The sequence below is a fragment of the Typopeltis vanoorti genome, chromosome 4 (assembly GCF_054136105.1).
Source record: "Typopeltis vanoorti isolate ZY-2024b chromosome 4, IOZ_Tvanoo_1.0, whole genome shotgun sequence".
NCBI classification, from domain to species: domain Eukaryota; kingdom Metazoa; phylum Arthropoda; class Arachnida; order Uropygi; family Thelyphonidae; genus Typopeltis; species Typopeltis vanoorti.
The window spans coordinates 131071574-131094335 of NC_143552.1; the positions used below are offsets into that span (position 1 = coordinate 131071574).

A 22762-nucleotide genomic window follows, 5' to 3' on the forward strand; every position below is an offset into this window, starting at 1 on the left:
TCTTCATATAGCATCTACTTATTCATCAAAATTGTCTTCTTCCCCACTTGCTTGATAAGTGTTAGTTAAAACATCAGTTGTAAAATTTAGAAGTGACTGCAGCCAGAGTATGTTTCCCAGTTGGATTTTTTTTCATCCTTTGCATCAGACTATCAGCCCTGTATGTTCGTTAGTGCTTCTTCAAGATGATAAATGCATTAATTCATCCAGGTGGTTATCAAAACCAATATGCTGAAATGGAAGCTTCATATAACATGTGATATCACAATTGTATGTGAGCAGAACATAGTACTATTAATATTAACAATTCATCATCATCATCAAATTCCTGCCATGTACCCTCAAGGGGTGTACAGGATATGACAGTACTACATGAAAAAATTACATCATTACTAACTTCCTATCTACAATTTTCCTCCAAATCAGTCTGTTACTTGTCAAGACTCCAACATTATCAGATCTTATATTTCTATCGTCTAAGGCACTTTGTACCGTATCAATCCACCTATATCTTGGTCTTCCTCTGGGTCGTTTTCCTGCCAACCTGGCAGAGAACACTTGTTTTGCTAATCTTTCCTCTCCCATTCTATTTAAGTGACCATACCATCTGAGATTAGCTCTGCTAACGCATTCCTGGATGCTGACAATGTCAAGTTCTTTCCTAATATCCTCATTTTTAATATGATATTGCCATTGATGCCATCTGTTCACGCCTCTAATCTTTCTCAGGACTCTCATATCTGCGGTCTCTAGTCTTTGGTCAAGTGTTTTACTTCTGACCCAGCTCTCAGATCCATAAGTTAAAATTGGTTTGAACACAGTCTTGTATACAGCTAATTTAGTGTTCCGACTAATTTCTTTCTTATTCCATATGAATTTATTCAATTGACTTCCCACGATACCAGCTTTGCTGATTCTGTTGTCTATTTCTATATTTAATTTACCATCTTCAGTAAAAATTGTGCCTAAGTAGCTGAAATGTTTTACTTGTTCCACAGGTTCTCCATTCACAACACAGTTGATATTTTCAATGATTCTGCCTATTTTCATTGTCTTTGTCTTTTTATTGCTGACCTTCATACCACATCTATTACAACAGCTATTCAATTTAGTCAGAGAATCTTGCAGACTTCTAGCGGATTTATTTAGAAGTATAACATCATCCGCATAAAGCAAAGAGCTGACATTAACATCTCCAATTTTGATATCAGGTTTAATACCACATTCCTTCATAATGTGATCCATATAGATAATGAATAACAGAGGGGATAATGTACATCCTTGTCTCACACCAGATTTAACATTAAACCATCTTCCTGTACTTCCTTCAATTCTAACTGCTGACTTACAACTCAAATAAAGACTAAGTATTGCTTGATATAATGCCCCATTGACACCATATAACTGCAGCGTATTGAATAGCTTCTCTCTTGGCCTTGTCATATGCCTTTTCCAAATCGACAAAACTTAAATACAGATCTTTGTTATATTCCCATGCTTTCTCGACTATTTGTCGTAAAGTGAAGATCTGATCCTGACAGCCTCTATTTGGCCTGAATCCAGCTTGTTCTTCACCAAGCTTTTCTTCCACAATTCTTCTCAACCGTTTCTCAAGTATACTTGCATAGATCTTGCCAGGAACACTCAGTAGGGAAATACCTCTGTAATTCTCACATTCAGTTTTATTTCCCTTTTTATATATGGGTACTATGAGAGCTCTACTCCAATCATCGGGAATTCGTCCCTCTGTCCAGGCTTTCTGAACTATGCAGTGCAGCCACTGTAAGACTCTTATACCACCATACTTCAGCATTTCTGGTCGAATATCATCTACTCCTGCTGCCTTTCCACATTTCAAGCCTTTGATGGCTTTTTCTACTTTAAGTATGGATATGTATTCCTGACTGCATGCCTGGTCAGTGTTTTTTATCACTGTGCTGTCATCACTGCTTGTTTCATTTAGCAGTTTTTCAAAGTAATTACTCCATACTTCAAGGATATCTTTTTCTCCTGTTTTCATTTCACCTTTATCATCTCTAATTCCTTTGACAGCACTCTTTCCTCCATTCCTAAGCTTCTTCAACAACCTCCAGAATATTTTGCCACCTTCTTGATATTTATTTTCTATATTCTTGCCAAAGTCCTCCCATGACTTTTGTTTAGCTAGTTTTACACACTGTTTAGCTTTCTTACATTTGTCTCTGTATTCTGTAAGAGTAAAAGCTGACTTATTTGCCAGGAACTTTTGATATGCTTTCTTCTTTTCCTTCACTGCCTCTTTAACTTCCTGTGTCCACCAGGGAGTTCTGATTTTTTTATCTTTGCACACAACCTCACCACATGCCTCTCTGGCAGAATCAATCAATGTTTCCTTCAGAGTTTGCCACTGAATCTCCAAGGTTTGATTCCTGTTCTCAAACTCTTTCATTTTCTTTTCAATAATATTTCTGTATTTTAGTCTACAGTTTACATCTGAGAGCTGCTCAACTTTTATTCGCTTTAAAACTTTCTTACATGTTATTCTTTTCAATATGAAATTCAATTTTATCCTGCTCAAGACTAAATAGTGATCACTTCCAATTTCAAATCCTCTGTACACTCTGGTGTCCTGCACCAGGGAGAAAACATCACTATCAACAATAACATAGTCAATGAGACTTTTCTTATTCCTAGCCTCTTCTCTCCATGTGAATTTGTGCACATTTTTATGTTGGAACATGGTGTTAGTAATAACCAGTCCATGTCCTGAGCAGAAATCCAACAGATATTTGCCATTATTATTAGCTTTGCTCTTTTCTCCAAATTTTCCCAAAATATTTTTGTATGTCTCACAATCATTTCCTACTCTACTATTTAGATCCCCAACAAGGACCAACTTTTCCTTTTTCATTGTGTCAGTTGCTTTTTCTAAAGCCTCAAAAAATTCCTCCACTTCTACCTTAGTAGAACCTTCTGTGGGACCATAGGCACAAATAAGTCTCATTGTCCAGTTCCCCATTCTCATATTTGCCCACATTACTCTACTTGAGACTGACTGCCATTCAAGAAGATTAGCCTCGTATTTTGTGTTGAATACTATGGCTACTCCTTCTTTTCCTTGATTGTTATTGCCTGAATATAACATTTTGTATTTATTGCTCAGAAAGATCTCACCAGTTTTGGTCTTTTTTGTTTCAGTCACCCCTATTATGTCGATCTGGTACTCATCTAATTCCTCAGCTAGCTCCATTTCTTTGCCATTCAGGCTTCTTACGTTGATAGTACCGATCTTTAACTCTGGTGATGTTGAGTTGGGGTTTGTTTTCAGATTTGTTCCAGTAGCTGACTTTTCGCTGTTCGCCCTGGTTCCCTGGCGAAAACAACGGGGGCCTTGTTTAATCGGGCGACGCCCCAGCCGGCATGAAATTTTGTCATGTTGTACCATCATTTTTTATTTTGGTTTAACCAATAAGAATACAATTTGGTCGGCTAAATCCCAAATTGCCAGCCCATCCTCGTTCGTTCAGTATCAAAGTAGATACCCAACAGGGTGCACCACGAGAAGGTGAGGATTGGACATTAGGTCAGAAGCCCTGGTCGGTTCTCCGCATTCCTTTAAAGGCTATGTGGAGGTCTCCTCTCAGTTATACAGCTTTGACCCTTAAGCACCCCTATATTAACAATTTAAGTTTAAAAACATATCTGAAATATAAATGAATTTTGAAGAGCATTGTATGATTATAAAACTTTTTAGCAGAATTTTGACAAGTGATTACTGCCATTAGAATCCCTTCTACACTGCCTTACTCATCCAGCATTTGAACTATGATGGAGAAATTTGAACTCCACCAGGACACCAAAAGTACAGTTTTAAATGTCAACTTGAACTCAAAAATGATTTTGTATATCCTCACAATAGAGATAGATGACAAAAAATTCCTACTTTTAAACATGTACATTCTTCTTCTTCTTCTTCTTCTGCAGCTTCTCCCACTTAAGTGGGGTCACTGTTTGTTATGAGTCTCCTCCACACCTTCCTGTCTTGGGCTGTCACCACATCCAAGTTCTTCATCTTCAAGTCCTCTTCTACCAGCTCCCTCCATCTCTTCTTTGGCCGCCCACGCTTCCGCCTTCCTTGCACATCCATCTGCATGACCCTTCTTCCCACATATTCGTCCTCCCTCCTCATCACATATCCAAACCATCTCAACCTTGCCTCCTGTATTTTCGCTCCTAAGTTCGTAACTTTCACTGTTCCCCTGACATAGTCATTTCTCAGATGATCCTTTCTGGTCACACCGCACATCCACCTAAGCATTCTCATCTCTGCTACTTCCATCCTGCTGATGTTATTTTTCCTCAGGGCCACAGTTTCTATAGCATATGTCATAGCTGGCCTCACTACTGTCCTATAAATTTTGCCTTTCAGATTGATCGGCACCCTCTTATCACATAACACTCCAGCCATCTCCCTCCAGTTCCTCCAACCTGCTTGTATCCTGCATCCCACTTCCTTCTCACCTCCTCCATCTTCTTCCACTGTCGAACCTAAGTATCTAAAGTCTCTCACCTTCCTGATGACATTTCCTTCCAGCTCCAGGTCTGTCTCCTGGCCACCGCCCACTGCGCAACACATATACTCTGTCTTACTTCTGCTCAGTCTCATACCTCTCTCTTTCAGTACTTTTCTCCATCTTTCCAGTACATTAAATGATGATAATCAAGTCAGAATTTTTTTATGTATAAACATTTTTATGAGTTGCGTAAACTTGAATAATAGTCACTTTTCAAGTAGAGTGATGTATGTAAATTTCAAAATGGGAAATCAGATAAAGGTATTTATTTGCAATTGTGAGCCTAGGGAAGATTCATGTAGGAAAGAAGTAGAGTGATGCTTTGAGTTATTAAGAGAGAACAGCTGACAAAAAATTTGTACTTTCCTGAACAGAATAGTGCTTACCACTACTATTTGATGCTACCTTTTATTTTTTTTTCTCATTTTCCTCTAAACATTTCTACATGTTTAGGATTGATTTCTTACTCTTGTATAGGTCTCAAACAAGATCTCAACAGGAGAATAGGAAATCAAGGATCAATCAATTTAGCCACAGATAATTATAAACACTGTTTCAAATGAGAAAATGTATGCAAATTAATGTGGCAACAAGCATACACACCAATCAAGAAAAGTCTTCTCACTCTATATAATTTATGAAGGAAGTAACTAATATCTAGTGTTGAGCAGGATCAGAATGGATATTCCAGTGGAAAATAAATATTTCAAGATTTAAATAAAATTAAAACTGAACAATCTTCACATGTAATCTATAGAATGAAATGCACTGGATATCTGTTTATCATAATTAAATGGGACCAAAAAGATGTTATGGCAAACAAATTTCAGAACTTAATAGCAACAGAGATCAGTTGTTTTTTTGTTTGCTTGTTTTTACTCTCAATAAAATTATCTGAATTGTAAAAACAATTTAGATAATGTTGTTTTATTAAACAACATCACCTTTCCTTTTTCAAGAAAATACAGATGTAAAAATAAACAAAAATGTAGATTAATTTTAATATTTTTAAAATTTCAACATAAATTTAAATCAAAAATCATTTTTGTTTAGTTTAAATAATCAAACCCTTATTAACAACTATATCCATAAAATTCTGCATTTTAATTAAACTTGAAAATTATAAAATATTAAATGAAAAAAAAAATGTTACATCAGTATACAAAATAGTTGCCTTTTTTCAGCAATGAAGATTCATATTCAAATCTACAAAATTTTTTTTAGATTTATTAGTTTTGCTCTTGTTTTAAACAGATTCACTAGCATCATTTTTTTTTTTTGTGGGTTCTCAATGATTGGGTAATTACCAATCTGTATTGAATTACTAAAATTCACTTTTAATAAGAATTAATTGCAAAAGAGGCAAAGTATGCATGTCTATGTGAACTAAATGTGCAATCTCATGACTACAACTCATGCACAAAGTGTAACCACAGAATGTTTTCTTCTATGTCTTGCACTGTGGTGCTAATCCCACATGTCAATTTGAATATTTGTTCTTTCTAAGTGGAAACAAAACCAAATCTACCTAATTCATAAATATACAAAAAAGTGGGATCAAAATTTGGTGGCTTAAAAAATGCATTGAATCAACGTTTCTGTTTCATATTCATTTTATAGAACAACATCTTTGGGGTCAGTGCTTTACTCCAAAGTAAATACTTATCACTGATGGTATCAAATTTCACTCATTTCAACTGAAAAAAAGGGGTATCTCAGAAAATCAAATTTGACTTTTTTTTTATGCATTCAGATATGATAAACAGATACCCACCATATACATATATGACTATAGAAAAAGTGAAAAAAGCTTGAAAACTAAAAGCATACCTTAGAGAGCATTCCTTAATTGATATTTTTTTTAACTTTTATAGTTTTGTATATTTATTTTATTTTTAACTTTTATATTAAAAATTTAAAGGACGTTTTAAACAAAACTCTTGGCATGTAACAATTGGCTTCCATAAGAGTCATATGGTTGATGGCATGACTGCAATCCAGCCGTGTAGTTCAAAGTTCAAACATTTTGCATTAAAAGTTTATATTTAAAGAGTTTGAGCAGTCAGAACTGTCTGTTACATTTTGGAATGATTCATAAATGTCCTCAGTGATTGTTTCACCACCAATTCATATATGTCTAATCATGTTTATCCCAAAATGTGGATGTACAGATTATATGCTAGCATGTGCTCTTACTTTTTAGCATTTGTCTGGTTGGTTATTAACAAATCTTGAGGTGGAGTCTAATAATTAATATTAAAAATATTTAATTAGAATGTACTGGATGAAATGAAAGTACTCAGTATATTAAAAAATATCAATGTGAATAGAACAGTGGGCCTGGACAGAATGTCAGCTTGAGTGCTATAAGAATGTGCAAGTGAACGGGCAGTGCCTCTGATGAAGTTTAATGTCTCAGCTGTGACAAGGTTCCAAGGGAGTGGAAAGAGGGGTAAGATAGTTCCATTACATAAAGGTGGCTCCAACACAGAAGTAGCAAATTACAGACCAATTAGTATCTCTGGAGTTGGTGGCTAAAGTATTGGAAAAGTTGGTAAAGTAAATTCAAGAATGGGTAGATAGTATTGGAAAAGTTGATAAAGTAAATTCAAGAATGGGTAGATAGGAATACGATACCCTATAGGGGGCAGCATGGCTTTATAGAGCCTCCATAGCTCAGTCGGTATAGACAAAGCCCTTTGGTCAGAAAGACCTAGGTTCGATTCCCGTCCATGGAGTGAGGAACCTATATCTGGTGCCTTTCGACTAAAGGTGAGTTAGCCATTTTGATGCGGAGGTAGAGGGTTTTTTCACTCGGAAACTCGGGTTTTTCGTTCCCCAGTTCACACAAACTGGCCCGTGAACACAGATTTACAGTCATCAATACATAATTAATCCCTCATTAGGAGAGCTCAACCAGTCCTAAGGAACGGATGAGGAATGGGGGGGGAGGGGAGAACCCCATACAAATAAATAACGCATGGCTTTGTAAAAACTAGGTCCCGCCTCAGTAATTTATTCACATTTTATAATAAGGTGACAGCAGAACTGTATAAAGGAAACGGCTACAACATGATACTACTGGATTTTGCAAAGGCATTTGACAGAATGGAAAACTATTACATAACTTTTTTTTTTTTTTTATGTTGGGGCCCATATACGAGAGATTGGCTGGTCAATCTATAGTATGTTAGTACTGTATATGGATAGCAGGTTGGGAAAGGAGAAACATGTTTACATTTGATTTAAAAGCCTGTATGTTGTATTCTTTGGGAAATACATCAAGGGGAAGACTATTCCACAGTACTGCAGTAGCAGGGATGAAGGAGGAGGAAAAGAAACTTGTTCTGTGGGTTTCAAGGTGTACTGTGAAAGGATGTTGGGCGGCAGCTGTACATGTTTCAATGGGCTTAGCACAGAGTGGGGGAATTATTGATGCTGTTTCGGATGAACATTTTCCATGGAAATATTTATATACAAATCGCAGAGACCAAGCATCTATGTGAAAGTGAGGGGAGTGAGTTGGTGAGAGATCGGTCATTTATCAATCTAATTGCTCTACTCTGCATTGAGTCAAGCATTTTGAGGGAGCTTTTAGGAGCCCCACTCCAAATGTGAGAGCAGTATTCGATAGCTGTGCAGATTTCAGATTTGTATAATGTTAACCAGCTGTTTAGAGGTGAAGTAGCGTCTTGAGCGAAAGAGAAAACCTAGTTTTTTTGAAGCTGAGGATGCAATGGTTGTGATGTGTTTATGCCAGGAGAGGCTTGGTGTCAGGATAATTCCGAGAAGAGAGATCTCATCTTGTCTGGGAATTTGAGTGTTATCAAAAACAATGTTGGGGGAAAATGGTTCTTTTCTGTGAGACATAAGACAGAATTGGGCTTTACTAGCATTGAAGTTGACAAGGTTATCTGAGCCCCATTGGAGGATGGCTTGGAGGTCAGAATTAAGGTAGTGGTTGATTTCTGTGGGTTGAAGTGAGTTGTGTAGAGTAGGGTTTGTCAAATAAGAGGGAGGAGTGTAATGTGCTGTCGTCTGCAAAACTGTGTATTGGGTTAGAGGTCAACTGAAGTAGGTCATTGATATATAGAAGGAAGAGGGTCGGTGAGAGAACTGAACCTTGTGGAACCCCAGCATTAGTTGGATGGCGAGTTTGCTCAGTAAGCCTTTGTGCTAGATCCGGTCAAAGGCTTGAGAGATATCAAGTGCAACTACTTGGGATTCGCTGAATTTCTCCATGGCATTTGTCCAGCAATGGGTGATGTATGAGTAGATCTCCTGTTGATCGGCTTCAACGGAATCCGTACTGGTGGTCGCTTAATAGTTGGGCACCTTCAAGGTAGAGTAGGAGTTGAGAGTTGATGATTTTCTCCATCACTTTAGATAGGACTGAAGTGAGTGAGATAGGGTGGTAATTAGATGGGTGATTTGTCACCCTTTTTAGGAATGGGTTGAATGTGGGCCAGTTTCCAGTCTTTGGGATATATACCAGTGGAGTAAAAGAGTGTGTACAGATGACATAGGATATTAGTCAGTTCTATTGTGCAGACTTTCAGGACAATTGGAGGAATGCCATCAGGGCCAGGAGACTTTTTTGTGTCTAATTTAGACAACAGGTTTATGATATCTTTTTGGCAAAAGGATACAGGGGGCATTGCATGTTGGGCAGCAGTTGGAATGACTGGAGGGCATTTGCCATTGTCAGTTATGTGCGCATTGGAGGCAAAATGTGAAGCCAGGAGGATAGCTTTTTCTGTGGGTGATGTTGCAATTGAGCCATCTGGGTCAATTGCAACATCTGGATAGAGGTGGGAGTAGTGTAGGGCAAAAAGCACTACCAAGGAGACCAAAAGCAGCCATGGCTTTTGGTCTCTTGCCAAGGAGACCAAAAGCCATGGCTGCCATTTGGACAGCCCTGCTTTTTGCCCGTTCAAATTCTGTTTTACAATCAATGATAATTTTCTTCCATCCGTTTCGGGCTTCAGTATAGGCATTGAAGGAGGATGGGGTTCTTGGTTTGAGCCAGTTATGGTATGCCTGATTTTTCATTTGTACCACCTTGGCACATCTTTTTGGAGAACCACATTTTAGTTATGGGATGGCAGTTCAGAGTAGTGTGGGGAATTTATGTTTTCATGCCAGTGAAGATTACTTTGGTGATACGTTTGGTGCATATGTTTTGACTGGAAACAATAATCCAACCATGGGAATGTTGGATTATTGTTTCCAGTTTCGAGACTATTATGATTATTGTATCATAATAGTCTCGGAGACTGTCCCATTTGGCACTGTTATAATGCCAATCTACTCTTGTGTGGGAGTGACTGTGTAAGCGTTGTTGCATGGGGGAGAGGGGATGAGCACTAGATTATGGTCAGAATTACCCTGGAGGCTCACTACATTTACTACATATTTGGAGGGGGTCATTAGTAAGGAAGAGATCTAGGATATTTGGGGAATGGTTCGCGTTATCTGGTATTCTGGTGTAAGGTCATTAGGTATTCGTTAACTGGTATTCTGGTGTAAGGTAATTGATGGCAAATGTTTCAGCATCTCTGCCAGCAGGATCTGTACAAGTGGAAGAGGATAGCCAATTGGTGTTATGGACATTAAAATCACCCAGGAGGATGATTTCGCTGTTAGGAGAGTGGGACTGGAGAAAATCAACTTTTAGGGAGAGGAAATGAAAGAGCTCAGAATGATTGGTGGTATTAGGAGAGCAATAGAGACAGCAGATGAATTTGACTAAGTGGGGGAGGGATAGCTTTAGCCAAAGAAGATTGAAGTTGGGCGATTCTAGGTTAGGTGCTCTCTGGCAGGGTATGTCAGAGCAGATATATGCACAGACGCCACCCTCGGGTCAAAAGGAGTTAAATAGCGTATAGTTAGGGAGGTTGAGATGGATAGTGCTGGGAGAAGGTGAGATTTGAGTTTCTGTTAAAAAGAGTATGTGGGGTTTGGTAGACTGCAGATGGTAGCGAACGCTATTAAGGTTGGATTTGAGGCCACGAATGTTTGTGAAGTGGATATGCAAGGTTCTGTGGATTTGGCCGCAAGAGTCTTGCACGCTTCCTATGCAGTGCCTGCATACTGGTCTCCTTGGTGGCTACTAGTGGAGTCACTTGGTTTTTTGCACTAGTTTGGTTTGTTTATACTCTATCATCAAACTGCTGTCTCCATATTGGCGTCTTTGTTCTCTCTAGGCAAACATTAAATCAGGTCGAGCATGTATGCGCGACTGGGAAAAAATGTTCTTTAGCTTGTTGTTTATCGCTGTTATAAATTTGGATGTGTTTGTTGGTGTGTCGCAGGTCACTTTCACGGGACATGGAAAGTTCGTTCCATCCTTTCTTTTGTTTATTGGTCCGAAACAATGGCATTTAACGATATTTTTCGGATCGAAATTGCATTCTCCTGTTAGTTTGACAATGTCTTCTTTTAACAATTCATTGTTTTCCATCAGAAAGTTGAAGATAACAGCATTGAGTCTCCTATTTTTAGCCTCGAGTGACTCGTGTACCGTTGGAGTAAGTTAGAGCAAATGAGAATCAATATGAGGGTGGTAGCATGGATAGGGGATGGCTGATAGACATTAAAGAGTGATGTATTGTTGAGTGGAACCGAGACAAATGAGGGTGACTACTTGAGTGCCCTAGAGCTCAGGACCACTATTCTTTAATGTATACATTAGTAATATAGTTGAAGAATTGGAGGGGGGGATATTCAGCTGTTTGCTGGTGATGCAAAACTATGGAGGACAATAGTTGATGAAGGTGATGTAGATATCATACAGGATGATTTAAATAAATTGGTGGTGTGGGCAAAGGACAATGGTTGTCAATTTAATATTGTAAAATGTAAGGCACTTCGTACTTCATATCATACTAATAGTACTAGTTTACAAGAAACTGATGAGGCTAGAAATCTGGGAGAATGATGGTAAATAGAGATTTGAAATTCAGGAGACATACTGCAAAAGTTAGCAAAATAGCTCAGAGATTACTCAGGTGTTGAACACACTGACAAATAAAGATAGGGAGGATATTATCCTTCTTTATAAGGCTATGATTCAGCCACATGTTGACTACTGCGCACAGATTTGGTCACTTGCATGTCTTGGGGATTGGAAAGTGGTAGAGAGGATTCAGGGACAAGTGACCAAGCTGTTGATAGGTCTCTGGAATGTTTCCTATGAGGAGAGACTGAAGGTGTCTTAGAAAAAAGAGTTTAGCTGACAGGCAGAGGAAAGGGGATATGATATACTTATCATATACTTAGTCCTAGGGGAAAACATGGGGTCACACTTGAAAGTTGTCTAAGAGTGTGGTTTGGAAAGGTGTGAGGACTAGGTTCTTTACTTAGAGTGGTGAATGAGTGGAATGGATTGCCAGAGGTGGTTTTGAGTGTAACAGTGAATAAGTTTAAGGAGATGTATGATAGGTACTGTGCTAATGGATAACATGAGTCTCCACAATAGGTCTTTTGACTCTGGAGTACCTGTATAAATAATAACATTAACATCAGTCTTTCATATTCCTTAAACTTTAATACAGTTCTACCCTTTAATACAGTTCACGTAGTTATAGGATTTAAGATTTATAAGATGGGATATTTTATTATTGGTTAAAATCATTATAATATGTAGCAATGTTTGTTCTTTTTTACTTAGTTTCCATTTTTGAAATTCAATATTTTCAAAAATTGCTGTGCAATGGTTACTAATCTTCTTGGTGATAGTACATTTTTTTCTTATCTTTCAAGTGGTGAAGCATCAATCACCAGAGTGATGTCACCTCTGGTGGCTATCAGTGTACCCTCCGGGTCACTGATAGCCACATGGTTTTGCTTACGTTTTCACTATCGGGAAGCATGCTAGCATCGCATACTTTTACCAGCTGTGGAGATGATATATATACACATGAGAAGGGGGGGGGGGTCTAGAAAGTTCTGATAAACACCTAGAACAAAATGATATTAAAGCAACTGATATAACCACAAGAAAGAACATACTAGTAGCACAGTTAAGAAGGTAACTTATGTTCGTATATCATGTTCTTTCTTGTGGTTATATCAGTTACATTAATATCATTTTTGTTCTCTGTGTTTATCAGAACTTTCCAGACCCCCTGCCTCGTATATCAACCCTACACTAGGGTTTGCAAAATTTTAGTACACAGTGAAACACAGATACACTGCTAAAATATTGGTTTGTTAGAGATTATGAAATCTCTCTTAGCATTGATAAAAAGTTCTACAATGACTATACTACACAATCCAGGAAGCTTGGTCACAAGATTATATCCTAGATAACCAGCATAGAGCTCTACTGTGTGTTCCATGAGAGATTAATGCAAGCATACCCCAGAAAAGAAAGGCAAAGTGTTTCTGAGAAAACACAAGACAAGAAAACAAGTTGAATTTTGGATAAATACTGGTTTAAAGAACCATATTTTTACCTCATGACAAATAGTTCAAAAACCGTGGAATATAATAAGGGTTTCTAAACTCTGCTGATTTAAAAAAAAAAAATAATAAAATAAAAAAAAAAAATTAGGGCAACATTCAAAACAAAATCTGGAACCTTATACAAAGCAACAATATATGTATAATATACAATATCTGGTGATTTGAACCTTATATATATGATAGTTTGTTTTAAATCTAACAAACAAATTATGGAAAGTGTTATTAAACATGATATTCAAATATGAGATATCAAGCTTGGGACTTGACACTATGCACATGACATTATCCTCTGAAATACATATGCTACAAATCAAGCTCAATGATTTTAATCAAATTAAATAATTGCTATGACAAACTGGATATAAAAATGAAATAAAAAGACCAACTAAATTAGGCAGCAATCAACTGCATTCTCAACAGTGAACCAACCTACATTTCAGCTATGTAGGTACAATTTTTAGTGGTGATGGCAAAATAAACATGATAATAATTAACAGAATAAGTAATGCCAATAAGTGATACATCAGCCATGCAAGATCACATTTAGCATTATATAAAATAGTGTCCAACCTAATTTCCACATATGGATCGAAATGCTGGTTAGAAATATTTGATCATTCTGCAACCATACATATGCAAGTTCTGAGGAAAATTCGAAAAAGTAAAGACATGGCACCAATGGCAGAAGTTAAAATAAAAAAAGGAAGATATATAAACTGACATTGTTATATTCAAAGATGTTTAAGAACTAATCATAGCTCTAATTACACACTCAAAAAAGTAGGGTGAATCAAACAGAAGAGAAGATGAAAGATCAGCAAAAACAATCATTTGAAATAAAACTAGCAAGGAAAAGACACCAAAGATTTCTAAGTTACAACTTTGATATATAACAATAACATTCTCCATGCATCATTATATTAGGGATTAAAAGTTAAAACCCTGCTCTCTTTTGAAATTATTAAAAATAGCAAAGCACTCTTAGATCACTCTTGCTCAAGCTCTCTTTAAGGCTGACTGAAATCACACCAAAAGCAATTCTGATAATTTTCACAGCAACTTCAAGCTCAAGTTCAACATGCTGCAAAGATGGTGAGGGGATTGCCTGCTATTATTCATTTTTTCGTCAGGGGTAATTATTTCACATGCCTCCTTCATTATTTTTACATCATCATCATCATCAAATTCCTGCTATGTACCCACAAGGAGTGTACAGGATATAACAGTACTACATGAAAAAATTACATCATTACTAACTTCCTATCTACAATTTTCCTCCAAATCAGTCTGTTACTTGTCAAGACTCCAACATTATCAGATCTTATATTTCTATCGTCTAAGGCACTTTGTACCGTATCAATCCACCTATATCTTGGTCTTCCTCTGGGTTGTTTTCCTGCCAACCTGGCAGAGAACACTTGTTTTGCTAATCTTTCCTCTCCCATTCTATTTAAGTGACCATACCACCTGAGATTAGCTCTGCTAATGCATTCCTGGATGCTGACAATGTCAAGTTCTTTTCTAATATCCTCATTATTAATATGATATTGCCATTGATGCCATCTGTTCACGCCTCTAATCTTTCTCAGGACTCTCATATCTGCAGTCTCTAGTCTTTGGTCAAGTGTGTTACTTCTGACCCAGCTCTCAGATCCATAAGTTAAAACTGGTTTGAACACTGTCTTGTATACAGCTAATTTAGTGTTCCGACTAATTTCTCTCTTATTCCATATGAATTTATTCAATTGACTTCCCACCATACCAGCTTTGCTGATTCTGTTGTCTATTTCTATATTTAATTTACCATCTTCAGTAAATATTGTGCATAAGTAGCTGAAATGTTTTACTTGTTCCACAGGTTCTCCATTCACAACACAGTTGACATTTTCAATGATTCTGCCTATTTTCATTGTCTTTGTCTTTTTATTGCTGACCTTCATACCATATCTATTACAACAGCTATTCAATTTAGTCAGAGAATCTTGTAGACTTGTAGCGGATTTATTTAGAAGTATAACATCATCTGCATAAAGCAAAGAGCTGACATTAACATCTCCAATTTTGATATCAGGTTTAATACCACTTTCCTTCATAATGTGATCCATATAGATAATGAATAACATAGGGGATAATGTACATCCTTGTCTCAAACCAGATTTAACATTAAACCATCTTCCTGTACTTCCTTCAATTCTAACTGCTGACTTACAACTCAAATAAAGACTAAGTATTGCTTGATATAATGCCCCATTGACACGATATAACTGCAGCGTATTGAATAGCTTCTCTCTTGGCCTTGTCATATGCCTTTTCCAAATCGACAAAACTTAAATACAGATCTTTGTTATATTCCCATGCTTTCTCGACTATTTGTCGTAAAGTGAAGATCTGATCCTGACAGCCTCTATTTGGCCTGAATCCAGCTTGTTCTTCACCAAGCTTTTCTTCCACAATTCTTCTCAACCGTTTCTCAAGTATACTGGCATAGATCTTGCCAGGAACACTCAGTAGGGAAATACCTCTGTAATTCTCGCATTCAGTTTTATTACCCTTTTTATATATGGGTACTATGAGAGCTCTACTCCAATCATCGGGAATTTGTCCCTCTGTGCAGGCTTTCTGAACTATGCAGTGCAGCCACTGTAAGACTTTTATATCACCATACTTCAGCATTTCTGGTCGAATATCATCTACTCCTGCTGCCTTTCCACATTTCAAGCCTTTGATGGCTTTTTCTACTTCAAGTATGGATATGTATTCCTGACTGCATGCCTGGTCAGTGTTTTTTATCACTGCGCTGTCATCACTGCTTGTTTCATTTAGCAGTTTTTCAAAGTAATTACTCCATACTTCAAGGATATCTTTTTCTCCTGTTTTCATGTCACCTTTATCATCTCTAACTCCTTTTACAGCACTCTTTCCTCCATTCCTAAGCTTCTTCAACAACCTCCAGAATATTTTGCCACTTTTATTTTATTTTCTATATTCTTGCCAAAGTTCTCCCATGACTTTTGTTTAGCTAGTTTTACACACTGTTTAGCTTTCTTACATTTGTCTCTGTATTCTGTAAGAGTAAAAGCTGACTTATTTGCCAGGAACTTTTGATATGCTTTCTTCTTTTCCTTCACTGCCTCTTTAACTTCCTGTGTCCACCAGGGAGTTCTGATTTTTTTATCTTTGCACACAACCTCACCACATGCCTCTCTGGCAGAATCAATCAATGTTTCCTTCAGAGTTTGCCACTGAATCTCCAAGGTTTGATTCCTGTTCTCAAACTCTTTCATTTTCTTTTCAATAATATTTCTGTATTTTAGTCTACAGTTTACATCTGAGAGCTGCTCAACTTTTATTCGCTTTAAAACTTTCTTACAAGTTATTCTTTTCAATATGAAATTCAATTTTATCCTGCTCCAGACTAAATAGTGATCCCTTCCAATTTCAAATCCTCTGTACACTCTGGTGTCCTGCACCAGGGAGAAGACATCACTATCAACAATAACATAGTCAATGAGACTTTTCTTATTCCTACTCTCTTCTCTCCATGTGAATTTGTGCCCATTTTTATGTTGGAACATGGTGTTAGTAATAACCAGTCCATGTCCTGAGCAGAAATCCAACAGATATTTGCCATTATTATTAGCTTTGCTCTTTTCTCCAAATTTTCCCAAAATATTTTTGTATGTCTCACAATCATTTCCTACTCTGCTATTTAGATCCCCAACAAGGACCAACTTTTCCTTTTTCATTGTGTCAGTTGCTTTTTCTAGAGCGTCAAAAAATTCCTCCACTTCTACTTTAGTAGAACCTTCTGTGGGACCATAGGCAGAAATAAGTCTCATTGTCCAGTTCCCCATTCTCATATTTGCCCACATTACTCTACTTGAGACTGACTGCCATTCAAGAAGATTAGCCTCGTATTTTGTGTTGAATACTATGGCTACTCCTTCTGTTGCTTGATTGTCATTGCCTGAATATAACATTTTGTATTTATTGCTTAGAAAGATCTCACCAGTTTTGGTCTTTTTTGTTTCAGTCACCCCTATTATGTCGATCTGGTACTTATCTAATTCCTCAGCTAGCTCCATTTCTTTGCCATTCAGGCTTCTTACGTTGATAGTACCGATCTTTAACTCTGGTGATGTTGAGTTGGGGTTTGTTTTCAGATTTGTTCCAGTAGCTGACTTTTCGCTGTTCGCCCTGGTTCCCTGGCGAAAACAACGGGGGCCTTGTTTAACAGGGCGACGCCCCAGCCGGCATGAAATTTTGTCATGTTGTACCATCATTTTTTATTTTGGTTTAACCAATAAGAATACAATTTGGTCGGCTAAATCCCAAATTGCCAGCCCATCCTCGTTCGTTCAGTATCAAAGAAGATACCCAACAGGGTGCACCACGAGAAGGTGAGGATTGGACATTAGGTCAGAAGTCCTGGTCGGTTCTCCGCATTCCTTTAAAGGCTATGTGGAGGTCTCCTCTCAGTTATACAGCTTTGACCCTTAAGCACACCATTTTTTTAAATTCAGTTTCAACCTCTGTTATTTAAAAAAAAATGGTGTGCTTAAGGGTCAAAGCTGTACAACCAGTAAACTAACGTAAGTAAAGCACAACCAATATAAAGCTTCTCTACTAATAAAGAAGCTTTATATTGAGTTCTTTATTAGTAGGTTGACGTCCGACTATTTTGAATTTAAGCTTTTTCTTTCTTTCTTTTAATTATTTTTACATTTAATCTCTAAAAATACACTGTATAATTAATTCAAAGCATAATGTCCATCACTGCCAACGTCCTATAAAACATACAACCTGGGTGCTTTTTTTTAAACCTTCACTGAATGTTTTAAATAACATGTAGTTCATTGCTACTACACAAATTACGCTTCCTGTTCGTTTAAAGCAATGTGTTTGTGTGTGTTACTAGTGCACACTGTAGGTATTTCTTTCTTTAGCCAACTAGTAAAACCAATTCAGTTTCAACCTCTGTTATTTATAAAGTACGCTATATTGAGTTCTTTATTAGTAGGTTGACGTCCGACTATTTTGAATTTAAGCTTTTCTTTTTTTCTTTTAATTAATCGTATACATTACAATTTTTTTTTTTTTTAATGCACCGGCCTTATGAAACTACCCAACTAGAGCAAAGAGAAATGCTTACCCAAAATCATCATCCATTGATTTGAAAAAAAACTTGTAGTTCGGCCTATTGAGCACATTTTTAAAATCAGCTAAAGTTACATGATCTGGCGAAATAGGAAGTTTTACTAAATAAGGCGTGTCTTCATCATCGATATGATATATGATTTTGGTTTCCTCCATATCCCCAAGTGTTTCACCTGACAATTCACACCACGAGTGGCAGCAATTGATTTATTCTAAGCCAGACTCGATTCTTGTAAAGTTATACATTACAGGCCACGAATCGCTCACTTCTTTCATAGGTACTACATCCAGGTGCCGTGAATGTAAATCAGATAGAAATTAAATCCCAATGTAGCTTAAAAACAAACTCTACACTGTCAAAATGGCGACAATGCAAAGAGATTTTTATCGAGTGGTAAAGCCAGTTTGTAATTCTGTCAACTCATAGTACACACCTTGATACCTAATTACAGCTTACATAAAAGACTTCTAATAACACTTAACAAAGGCGAAACTTTATGTAAAATGGCACAACCAAATATTTAAACGACTGCTTAAAACAGACACAAATTCTTGACTTAGAACATTCACATCGTAACGAACAACTCCATTAAAACTACAGCAGAAGCGACAACACTCAAGAGAATATTTATTATTTTCTCCGTATTAAGGCGCTGATGGTAGTCTTTATTAGTTGATAAATAAATTTAAATGGCTAATTAGTTATTTATATTGTTGGTTCAGCAAGACACTTAAAAATGTTCAGTATAAATAAGATATTCACGATCTTTACTTCTGATTATCAGTTGCTTTATATTAATCAAAAGTTTTGATGAATGTGATGTCATTAAGAATTTTATTATATTGTTAGTCTTAGAGCATATTTTAGTCAATAAAAATATTTCAATTTAAATGATACTTTAAAAGAAATTTATTATTAATATTACATCATCTCAGGGAGTTACAGAATGCATTACGACAGGCTACCTACACTACAAAACCTTAAACAATTCAGCTTTGCGTGTGTTGTCCATGTTAAAATGGATTTGTAGAGCTTTATGAAGCATTTCGATTAGAAAAATTCTAAAAAGAGACTTGGATATGACAACAGAGTTTTTTTTTTTTTTTCTTGTTCGGCAAACTCCTGTTAAACCTCCTCACGCAAGAAAGAAAAAGCTAACCAGTGAACAAACTCAGTACAATTGACACAACATATACTCATCGTGAGAAACATAATACGCTGGCTTCACAGCCTCGATTACTTCGCTCATAATTTTACTCAAATGAACATTTATGTCCTTTGCTTCCTTGACAAAATTAAAAAAATAAAAATTTGCAAAAACAGTATCTAGAAAGCGAAATCCATCTTCAGATCAACTGCAAACGGTACTCAACCTTTTGGAAAAATTGGTCATTCATATTTTTAGAGTATCATGAATCATGAAGGCAGAGAAGAATTTTGTATCTATTCATAGAATACAGAAAGAAATTTTATCTTATAATGTTATATATATATATATATATATATATATATATATATATATATATATATATATATATATATATAGATATATATATATATATATTTACATGTTGTAACGTACTTACGATGTTCACATATGACTCCAGTTTCCTCCTCTTCTTCATATCAAAACCAGAAATCATCAAATTGCTTCCAGATACTGTTGTAGCATGCCTAGAAATTAACATTTTGAATGTGATTGTAATAGACTAATAAATTGGACATATGAAGAGATGCCTGGCATGAATTTAAAAAAAAAGTAAATATTGCTGTTCGAGAGATACTTATGCCATGAGAAATTTCTTGAATTAACACGAAAAAACACAAGAGATAAGTAATACTATTTATTTAAGGCCTTAAACAAATAGTATTACTTATTCCTTGGGTTTTTTCGTATTAATTGAAGAAAAAAGTAAATATTGGGATCAAAACGAGTCAGATTTATATTGATAATTAGATTTTATATGGTCTGCATATTAATTATTAATGGTATTGTGATTAATTTACATGGAAATATACTATTGTTTGCTGAGAGTACAAAGTCAATTCGGGAAGGCTTCCTTTGATTCATATTTTGAGCAGACGGGAACACATGCTAGTTGAATGTTGCAAAGTGTAACGTCTTATACTTCAAAATAAAACATTTCATTCCAATATTTGAGTAACTGGGTTGCAAGAAAGTGAACGAAGCAGAATATGTCTATAAACAGGATATCTATAGGTATGACAACAGAGAAGTTATGTAGACCAAAAGAAAAGGGTTTGGTCAATAGGGGAAGAGAGAAATAGAGAGTGTATTATAGAGATATTCCATCGTGAGAATACATTTAGAATAAACACTCAAGTTCTTTTTCGTTGCATATAAAATGAAAGAAGAACAAGGTTCAATTTGTTTGCGGGTAGTGAATAAATGGCTGATATTATCTGGCAAGGAAGTGACACTGGATTTTCTTTACAGTTGGAAAGTTAAATTAAAAATACCTTGCTTTAATAGATGGTGAGTGATTTGATTCTCGATGAAATTAAATCATTTAGTGTTATGTCTGCAATATTAGTTTTGACATGATTTTAGTTTGCTTTTTTTGTTTGTTTGTTTTTAATCAGAACGATTTTGATCTCAAAACGAGATTTTAGAAAATTCGAACACACACACAAAAAAAAAACCTTGCACAAACAAGTTTAATAAATAGAGGTTATATTCAAAATGGTGGGTAGGTAAAAATAAATCGCTAAATACTTAAAGAGTATTTAGAGATTTAAATAAATATTGTACCCACATTTTTACATATATGGTAATAAACCAGAAGTAGAAAATGACGTTTATTCATTTAGAAATTAAACAGCATCACCCAATGATATTAAAAATTAGTGATGATCTTGGCTACCCAACTTATAATTAACTATCGGTATAGCTTGATTTCCCTCAGATCCAGAAGTTAGAAATGGCTAAAAGGGCCTCGCCTACTACCTGTGGGAATAAAAGGCCTTATCAGATTTATTTTCTTTTATTAAGGAGTAAAAGTAATAAAAACAAGTTTTAACAAGTGATAAAAACGACAAAAATTTCTCATATGTTTTATTGAAATGTCCATGTATATTCTTTCTATTATTTTGTAGTAATTTACTGACAAATATATTCTTAACAAAGAGATTGTTATCAAAACTTTATACCAGACTATTAGGCTAATGATAACTTCCCACGAATTCATCTGTTTATTTAATGCTGTTGTTGGAAGTATTTCAATGAGGTTCTTCAGCTCTTTTAAAATATCCGAGATTTGAAAACGGATAGCCTTTATCCTTTGTTTGCTTTCTAAAAAAATTCCTACACCTAATAAATACAACAGAATTCTTTTTCATATTTAATTTTTCATATTGACTAAGGATGGAGATGGCTGCTCTCTGGTTTCCAAAAAGTTAGTAGTGGCTAAACGGCCTTGCTTGCTCCCTTTGGAGAATAAAAGACATTAGTAGGTTTACATTTTAATAAATAATAAATAAAATTTATTTCATTTTAAACTTCTTGTCCTTGATTTTGTTAAAGTTTTCTTGTGCTTCTACAACTTCAATAAATTTTGATATAATCCGGTAGGCAATTTCTATAATGTCTCCACATCCATATTGTATAATATCAACCATATAAAATCAATGGTATCATATCAAATAAAACTATACTTTGCAAGGAACAACAAAAGTTTACCAAAAGGAGGTCATATCTGAGCAACTCCTCTTATTTAATAATGATGTTACAGCGGAGTTGAGTTGGATAAAGGAATGAATACACAATTTTACTTTTGAACTTTCATAGGACATTTTATAGGATGAAACGCTGTTGCATAAACTGGAGAATATGGGATTGAAATGAAATATTGGCTTGAATAAGTGGATGGCAGATAGACAGGTATTAGAAAGTGATATATGGGGAGGGCTGAATTTTTCAGATTTAAGTTGACCATTTGTATTCAAGTGATACATTAATAACAATAAATAAGCAAATGGTACATTTGCTTATTTATTACATTTATCTGTATAATAATGATATTTGGAAGGGTTATCAGGAGATGATTCATTGCTTATTGATGATGCTAATGAGTTAAATTGTTTACTGATGATGCGAAAGTAATTTAAATAGCCTGGAAATTTAGGAAAACAATAATTGATGTCTATTCAATGTTAGTGAGTGTAAAGTTACGCATGTTGGTGTGATGAGATTCAACGGAATGTTATGTTATTGGGGTCATGCTTGCAGTAATTGACGTAAACTGCTGCAGATCTTGCAGTTATGGTGGACAAGAAGTTGAAGTTTAAAGGCAACATAGCAAAAATTGCAAAACAATACATAGGATAATTGCGATGTTGAGGAAACATGTATGAAGATATCATTTTTTCCTAATTGAGATTGAGAGTATGTGAACCATAGACACTTACAGATAGCAGAAAAAGTACAATAGCGCACAAATGTATAAACTTTTCAGAAGATGTTATAGGATATTGGTTCACGAAATTTTTCATTACATGAAAGATGAAGAGAGAACAATGGCATCTATGGAAGTTAGATTTATGGACATTTAAGAAAAACCTG

At 35.8% G+C, this 22762-nt stretch overlaps 1 protein-coding gene across 3 annotated transcripts in view; it reads right to left on the reverse strand.

Annotated features, from left to right (window-relative positions):
• dsh (Segment polarity protein dishevelled) overlaps window positions 1–18755 on the reverse strand; it is a 423724-nt gene extending 404969 nt beyond the window's left edge. For all 3 annotated transcript variants that reach the window (XM_090392005.1, XM_090392004.1, XM_090392003.1), the window contains exon 1: window positions 18175–18755. In XM_090392005.1, the coding sequence (XP_090248131.1) occupies window positions 18175–18335 (161 nt within the window). In that variant the 5' untranslated portion in view covers window positions 18336–18755. The remainder of the gene's footprint in view (window positions 1–18174) is intronic.
• Between the last annotated feature and the right edge of the window lie 4007 nt (window positions 18756–22762).